Consider the following 8718-nt stretch of genomic DNA (forward strand, 5'->3'; position numbering starts at 1 on the left):
TTAGACAATGGGAAGTGAGCTAAATGCCAATTGCTAGCGGGTCGACCCATGTTTGAAAACGCTATTTTCCGCGGGAAACAGGCTATAGAAACATTTTGCCTCTATCCGCTATATCACTATCATGGAAATAAGAAGTTGTAATTGTACCTTTTTTGGGTTCTTCTAATAAAGGATTAAAAAGTGAAAGTTACTCCCTTTACTATTGCTTCAAAGTTTGACAGATTTTTGGGGGTTTTGTTTTTTCTAGATTTTGGCCAAAAGAAAAGGAAAAAGAGTCGATGGAGCAGTGAGACCCCTGATCAGAAGACGGTGATACCGGGAATGCCCACCGTCATTCCCCCCGGACTCACCCGCGATCAGGAGAGAGCCTATATAGGTAAACGATGATCATCTGCTCTCAAACATTTAGCTTAATGAAAAGATGTCTCATTAATTGTATTTATTATTAAGCTTCTTGTTTTCTGATAGATTATTTTGTGTCTGCTGAGGTCCCAACAGCTGGAGTCATAGAAAAGTACCAAAAATATCCATTCGTGGAGAACCGGGCATCCATTTTTCTGTTTATTAAAGCGCCGTCTCTTTTGACTCCAGCTGATGAGACGAAGCAACATATCCCCGATGAGCAGAAATGATCACGATTTTTGATGCAAGATGTTCTGGTTTTAAGTTGTCTTTGCTGTTCTGTAGCCTTTTGGTTTGCATACCATTTTTCACACCCATTAACAACAGCTTAAGGTGGCGGCTTGAAGCTGCCGGCCTGATCTGAGCGCCGGTCTGTTTAGAGGAACCGGGCCCAGTTTCAGGGCTGATAAAGAAACTGATCCGTTTCCAGATCGGTTTAAATTAAAATTGATTGAAATCAGAGCAGCTTCAAGACCAAAACATTTAATCCAAATCGGTATTTTTATTAAGGAAAACTCTTAATCTAAACCATATGGGTCAGTTTGTCTGTAACTAACATCCGCATCTCGTTGGTAATGGTTGTTGGTGACTGGTATGTAAACATCCATCTGTATCCACCCTTCCTCGTCCCACTTAGTTTGGTTTTTTATCAAGTAGATCCCCTAAAACAAGAGTTTCAGAATGAAATTGTTGTGAACATGAAGCCTCTGGGATGTGTATCCGCCTCATTAACTCAGAATAATCCTTTTTTTTAACGAATCTGTGTTCAAGGGGATACTTCTTTCCGTTTCTCATAATGTGCATGAAATGTCTGATCTATTCTTTTCCCCATTGCCTCCTGAATACGAGACTTGCCCCTCAGTGTTAGATCTGTGACTGCAAGCACTTGTTTTTTTTATTTTTCTCACTGAAACCTGCTAAACAAATTGAGCCCAGTCTGTCCTCAAAATGCCTCCGCCTTTAAACCGAGCGTGACCTGCGCTCGGGGAGGTCAAGCCTCCTTTGAAGCGTTGACGAGGCAGGCGGGCATTTTTAGGAATCACGGTTTCATTGTTGGACATGTTCCCATGCTTAATCATTGTGAAAGAAGGAACGGTTGGTTGTCTGTAACCCTAAATGAAATGACCTCTCAGGCATTGTAGGTTTTGACTCCAGGCTTCTGCTTTAGCCTTCAAACCAACACGGTTTTATTCGATCTCCCTCTTGGTTTAGCAGACTCACCCGTTTGTCTTTACTGCAGTAGTGATTGAGACGTTGCTCTCTCTCTCAAGTGCAGAGCCATGTCTCTCTGATGTTGCTGTGGTAACCACATTTCTCTCCATCCTTTGTTTTCTTTCCTAACCTGAATTCTTCCAGTCCAACTGCAGATTGAAGACCTGACTCGTAAACTGCGTACAGGAGACCTGGGAATCCCTGTTAACCCTGAGGACAGGTTGGAAAAGATTAAACCCTCGAACAGTAACACTTTCTCTACCTTCTTGCCTATATGGAAGACTAATGTTGATTTTTAACTGTTACTATATTTTTGTTTGTTTTATTTAATGTCAGTTTTTCTAAAAAGATTTTAATGCTAGTTTATCTATTTCCTCAGAAAGTCAGAGTTTAGCAAAGATAGTGACTTGTTTAGCCCAGATTCAAATGATAGATCGTACCAATACTTTTATAAGAGCAGAATTGGTCCTGTAGCTAGTATTAAATTTTAAATATGGTTAATGGTTTTATTGGGGTAAGGGGGAAGCAATACTATCAATTTTTTTAAAGATGTTAAACTGACATGTTTACAGGTTTTAAAAGGTTTTGAATCAATGCAAACGCAGCAGAGGAGACGACATGCAGTAGAAATGAAATGATAATGAGATGCAGTGGAAATGGTTTCACCAGAATTTGAACAGAAACTTTAAATGGCAGAAAGGCTCAATTTTTGTCAAATTACAGGAAAGTGTAGCATTTTTCCTACTGGAACACTGAAGTCCAGCTATGATGGAGTGAACTCAGTGAAATACTGTGAAAATCAACATTTCAAGCCAATAAGTGTTATTGAATCCGGGTCAAGACCTTATTACCTGTAACATTAAAAAAAAAAAAAAGGATATTTTGATGGATAAAAATTAATGTCGATGTAATAAGAAGAAACGCCAACTTGACCGAAACATCTATATTAAGAAAAATAACAAAAGAGCTTCTATAAGAAATTCATGAAACGCCCTCGTAGTGAAAGAAAGCCTCAGAGGCAATAATGCTGATATTGGCACTTACATTATTTATTTATTTTTTGTTTAAACCTAAATTTAATTGTTCACTAGGCTTATTAACTTTTGACCTTTTCTTTTTAAACTTTTCAATTAGGTTTTTTTTCTTTTACACTTTTTTTTTTTAAACTTAATTTCCAGTAGGTAATATATCATTCAATGGCTCATCTAATTGGTCTAATCAGATGTACAGATATGTAGCAGCATCTTTGCTGAATGCCTGGATATTGATCTTGTGCTTCTAGACCTAGAAGCACAAGATCTAGATCACTTGCAAGATCTAGTGATCTAAAACGCTAACTAACGATAAAAAAAAAGAAAAAAAAAATTTTTTTTTGTCTGACAATCTGCTCTATCCAGAAGTGTGAAAGTTTCAGTTTCAGCTGGTTTAATTTCATAAAAAAGTCTTTGGCTACCTGATTATTGATCTAAAAAAAATCGATTTGCAGAATAATTATTAGTTGCAGCCCTACTGTTGAATATTTTTGTTTAATCTATTAATAATCTGATAGCAACAGATTCCTAAAAGAAGACTTTTTATGAAATTAAACCAGCTGAAACTAAAACTTTCCCACTTTAGGAGTTCTGGATAGAGCAGATTGACAGAAACACTTTTAAACATAAAATATTATTATTTTTTAAACTTTTGGTATAATTGTTGTTTCTCTGTGAGCTAAAAGCATATTTTAGAGGTTAAATACTCCAGTTAATCGATTACTAAATGAGTTTAGCCCAAGTTTACAGATCATAAGTTGCTGAGAAGCAATCTCCAAACTATACTTGAATACGACGCCATTAGGGGTTATTGCTGATTGGAGAATGAATGAATTAATCTAAAGCTAATTGATCTTATCAGTCGACTAATGATTAATTATTTAAATGTTCATTTTATCAGGATAATCTTTTTCATCCTACTTTCATAACAAATAGAGATAATATTTGAGTTAGAATAGCATGTTGTCATATTTTACCAATTTATTGTACTAATCAAATTAAATACTGATTGAATTAACAAATGTTTTCTTACACATTAAGCTTCCTGAGATAAAACGGGAACTTATTAGGTTATTTCAAGATGAATAAATTTATGTTCCATGTCTGATTTCCAGAGATATTAACAGAAAGGATTCGTTTGTCTCAATCTTTCTAAAAGTCATAGGATTCCAGTCTTCTAGGAACACTAATGAATGACTAATGGGATGGGAATGTCTGTTTTACTAAAGGCCTGAAATCAACTTTGTGGAAATGATTAAACAAGGAAAAAAGGAGGAAAGAACAGGAAGCATCTTAGGAAATCAATTCTCAGCTGAAAATGTAAACAAGTGTGATTGCAGGAAGTTCTCTCTGCATCGGTGGACTAATCCAAAGCTTTTCTCTCTCTGCAAACTCAATGTTTCAAATTAAACCAGGAAGAAAATGTTTATTTTTCTTGTTTTATGAAATAAAACTAATCAAGTCTTTAAATGTGTAAATGTTTTAGGATATTTCCATTTTTTAAATTGCATTGTTTCTAATAATTGATGGAGTTTTGACCCACTTCCTGTCTGGTCCTATGGGGACAGTTAGCTCAGATAATTTAGCTTTTTGGAAACATTAACCCCTTTTTTTTATTTTTCCAATGCTGGTTATTTTCCATTTTACCAGAGTTGAGTTCCTATGAATTAGGATTCTTTATAGCCGAGCAGAGAGTTAAAAACAGAATTGATTTGTCACCGGGCATCCCGGTTCAGTGAAGTGGCTTCATTCCAGTTTCCCCTCTGGACTGTACTGGTTTTAGAAGAAGGGGGGCCGGTCTGTAACTTTAGGGTCATAAGCATCTGTTTTTGCAGGAAGCGGCTCGCCCTCCTCAGTCTCTCCACTTGACATCTGCTAGTTAAAGCCACTTGAACTTGCACGCTTGTTGTTAGTTCCTCAGACGTCTCCACAGCATCCCAAAAAATATCAGAAGAACAGAAGCCGTCCATCAAATGAGCCGCCCCCCCCCCCTCCTTGTCTAACGTAAGAGAAACGGCTCGGAGGGGGGAAGAGATGCTGCAGCTCGACGGCGTTGGGAAGTTTTGAAGTTGAAAGTTGCTCTCTGTTAGGAGAGCGTAGGAACATGTGGATAATCTAATCCTAATTCCTTTCCTCTAACCCAAATTACCCCACGTCAACCTAACTCTTTTTCAAGCGCAGAGCCTCCTTAACACAGCGACACAGGTTTTCAGCATCCAAGGAGAGGCACGGCCCTCTACTGCCACGTCAGCACCAGCGGCTCAGATTTTGCTTTGATCATTATCTTTTTTTTAACCTTCATCTGTTTTTTTTTTTTGTTTTTGTTTTTTTTTTTTTTTTGTGGGCCAAAAATCCTGAATGCAGGTTTAGTTTTTAGAAGCAGGTTTGGGCAAAGACTGGTTCTGTTGATTCTCTTTAATCCGAGGTTAAATCACCTCCATAAACAGCTGAAATGTTTGACAGAATGGACTCTAAACCTATTAAACGTGTCGGTGCAAAACTCCTCCTGATTAGTTCTGGTTTTGTTTTGTTTTTTTGCACCGACCAGGAGTCCAAATAAACCTGAGATTGTATTAGGTGGTAGTCAGCTTTAGGGAGCATTTATGCTTGTGTGCGGCGCTTCGGCTTCTGGAAAGGTGTCATCGTTGTGCGTTTTTTTTTGTATTTTGTCTGCCGCTCGTAGGTCTCCTTCTCCAGAGCCCATCTACAACAGCGAGGGCAAAAGGCTGAACACCCGCGAGTATCGCACTCGGAAGAAGATCGAGGAGGAGCGCCACTCCCTCATCACAGAGATGATCGCCCTCAACCCCGACTTCAAGCCGCCGGCGGATTACAAGTATGGATTTTTATATGACGAATGATTTTAGCGTTTTTTAAACTTGCCTTTTCTTAAGAAAGTGGGGTAAAGTGTGAAAATCTGCTGGTGACGATTCTCAGTCATCGAGGTCATAATCATTCCAAAAAAGTTAAATAATCCACTGGACTTTGTTTCCAAGGTTGAAGATGTTTCTCTTCCCATCTAGGAAGCTTTTTCAATTCAAAATGTCAGATATTAGTCAGTCCAGTTGGATTTTTTACTTTTTTAGAAAGCGTGAAAATTATTTTACATGCAAACAAGACGCCTCATATCGTATCCTCTCTTTCTAAGAAACCAATTTGGACCAGTAGAATTCTAGTCGATAGGCAGTGGTTTTATTGGGAAACTGTGTGGGGCAAAATTTAGCCATTTTGTTTCATCATAAAAGGTTATGGACAGAAATTCAGAGGGAAAAGAATCAGGTTTATTTTCTGACTTGATTATGAGCCTTAGAGTTTGCTTAATAAAACTAAGAGGAAATAAACACAGAATAGGATAAAGTGAATATTTGAATGTTTTTAAACGTTGTGTTAACTCCTGACTTTTTTTGGGGGGTATTATTCAACTATTTACTCCAGTGAAATAAAGATTGATGGATTTTACTCAAGCTGCGTGCAATGATTGAAAAAAATCGCACAGGGAATGCCCGGCTTATTTTTATCTTTGCAAACAGAGAACGGTTCATCATTAAACGGTAATCAGCCCTGTTCTGATCTGGGCAGCATTCGTTCCCCCTTACTTATAATAATGGAAAGTAGTCAGAGTCAAAACAAATTAGACACTTTGGTTAAACAGTAACATGTTATGAATAAACCTTGAGAAAGAATCTGGTTTGTTATGGGAAGAAGGTAGATCTGGTCCACAAACAGCCTCACTCAGGCATCGTCTGGCCTTGCAGGTGAAGCAAGCTGAGTGAAACACTTTTGTAGTGAGTAAATGTCTAAGTCAGTATATGACATGAGAGAAATCAAACTTTTCGTAGGGAAGTCATATTTAAATGTCAAATCATTCTGGCTTAAACATGTATATAAATGTAATCTTTATCAGATGATATTGTCCCAAAAGTTAGAAAAATTTCTGTAAAAAAAAAAATCCTGTCTTAAAATCTGTTTTTTTTTTTTTCCGTTATCTTCTGCAGGCCAGTTAGTTCTACGTCAGCCTGAACACCTAAATTCGGCCAATCATATATCAACGGTCATCTGTCAATAAAAATGTTTTCGGTCATAGCATCTTGATTCATGTGTCGCAGCTAATATACGCAACGGTTGAAATCAGAATCCTTTCCTTTCCCATTGAGTTGCGTCCCAGTGTTCACGGGGATGGACGTCTGTGTCTTCGGCAGGCGTAGAGCTAACAGAACTGGCAGCGTTGCGAGGCAAGGGCTCAAACATGTACGGCTGGAAGCCTTCTACACCAAACCAAGCTTCTGCCGCCCTGGCGTCCTCTTCCACAACATCTTCGTCCCCGCTTTCCTCCTCTAAATAAAAAATGGATGACGGAGGAGACTCATCCACGACCTCCGACACTAAACTCTCCTCCTCTTGCATGTTTCCTCTGTCCATAGCGTTCCTTGACAGCGTCGTTTCTAAGTCACCAATTTAGTGCTACTTGGTCCCAATGGAATTTCCCATTGGGAACCTGCTAGCACTAAGATGCTAACTGGCTAGCTAGATGCTTCCGACAAACCGGCCACAACCAAACTTACTTGCAAACCTTCCGCCACAACAATCCCGCCCCCTTGATAATCGACCAATCACATTCACTTTATTCACTCGTGTAAAGTCGGGCACCACTTTCCCTACGACTTCGACAGTAATTAGGTCACAAAAATATTAAAAATAAATTTCACAATGACCTTATTTTGGGCAATGTCTGTTTGGCAGAAGTTCGCCGACTCTCTGATATCCGAACAAAATCTGCTCCAATGTGTCACCCTTCTGAAATAGCGGCTTGTATGAGTTTGAACAACAGAAAAGGATGTGTTGGGTTGATGGGAAGGTATGACTTTTGTTTCCATGGAAACCGGCTATGAGGGGAGCCTCAAGAACTTCCTAAAGAGACAACCATGTTCGGTTGAGCTAAACACTCGGACCTGCTTTACCAACGGTACCCGGTACCAGAACTGTTGAGTTTAAGGATCTGTTCTTCTTTAGGCCTCCCGCCACCAGAGTGAGCGATAAAGTCATGATCCCTCAAGACGAATACCCTGAAATCAACTTTGTGGGTCTGCTAATTGGACCGCGGTAAGTTGGACCCGATTGGTTGGTTCTTAAATATATTAACCCTTCTCATGGGTGAACGAGTTGATTAAATGACGTTATGTTTGGTTTTTAGGGGTAATACGCTGAAAAACATCGAGAAAGAATGCTGCGCAAAGATCATGATCCGAGGAAAAGGATCAGTGAAGGAAGGGAAAGTGGGCCGTAAAGATGGACAGATGCTGCCAGGTGAAGACGAGCCTCTGCACGCCCTGGTCACCGCCAACACCATGGAGAACGTCAAGAAAGCCGTGGAGCAGGTAAGCCTTTATCCAGTTTCTGATGCCGTTGGTGTTGGGTTCACCATAGGGCTGGGCAATATGAAGAAAAGCTAATATCACGATATATTCGGGCTATAATCACGACACAGGATATATATCACCATATGTATAAATTACTTTCAAAAGCAATGGAAGTTGCTTTTCTGCAACATATCATCTTTGGGTGTCGGAATTAGAACTTTAATAAGATCCCAGCAACCAAACGGGAAACAAAGCAAAACCACACAAAACCAGACGAAATGTGAGATTAAATATGGAAGGTAGTCTGACCCCGATGAATGAGAATGAAACGGCGAATACGTCTTTCTTAAAAATGAACGAGCGTACAGACTCTTCCTGCTCACGTTTAAACGAAAACCCAAAGTCTAATCCTTCCAGAACTGATTCTAAAGCTGAGTCAAACCAGAACTGTTCAGTAGTTGTTGCCATATTCCTTGTTGTGCTTCTCCAGCGTTGCGCAGCTTTGTCGTCACGCCCTGATAACCCCGCCCACTTTGCATCCAGAAATTCAAAGCGCATCTCTGCTTTGTGAGTGGCCCGCCAGTTCTAGGGCCTGAGGCATTGAGGCTATGCATTTTATTTGAGAAACAGCAGCAAATAACAGAAGTAGAAAAGTTGTACTCCACCTATTCCTATTAAAACTTAATTCACTGAAAAATAATAATGTCCCTGCGTTT

The 8718-nt window shown here is 39.2% G+C and overlaps 1 protein-coding gene across 1 annotated transcript in view; it reads left to right on the forward strand.

Moving 5' to 3' along the window:
* The window catches only part of sf1 (splicing factor 1), a 21165-nt gene that overhangs the window by 5171 nt on the left and 7276 nt on the right, over window positions 1-8718 (forward strand). The window contains exons 2-6 of the mRNA XM_015402027.1: window positions 248-376; window positions 1759-1834; window positions 5329-5481; window positions 7656-7745; window positions 7837-8020. Coding sequence (XP_015257513.1) covers window positions 248-376; window positions 1759-1834; window positions 5329-5481; window positions 7656-7745; window positions 7837-8020 — 632 coding nt within the window. The remainder of the gene's footprint in view (window positions 1-247; window positions 377-1758; window positions 1835-5328; window positions 5482-7655; window positions 7746-7836; window positions 8021-8718) is intronic.

This window comes from Cyprinodon variegatus, unplaced genomic scaffold (assembly GCF_000732505.1).
Source record: "Cyprinodon variegatus isolate N-32 unplaced genomic scaffold, C_variegatus-1.0 Scaffold1287, whole genome shotgun sequence".
Classification (NCBI taxonomy): domain Eukaryota; kingdom Metazoa; phylum Chordata; class Actinopteri; order Cyprinodontiformes; family Cyprinodontidae; genus Cyprinodon; species Cyprinodon variegatus.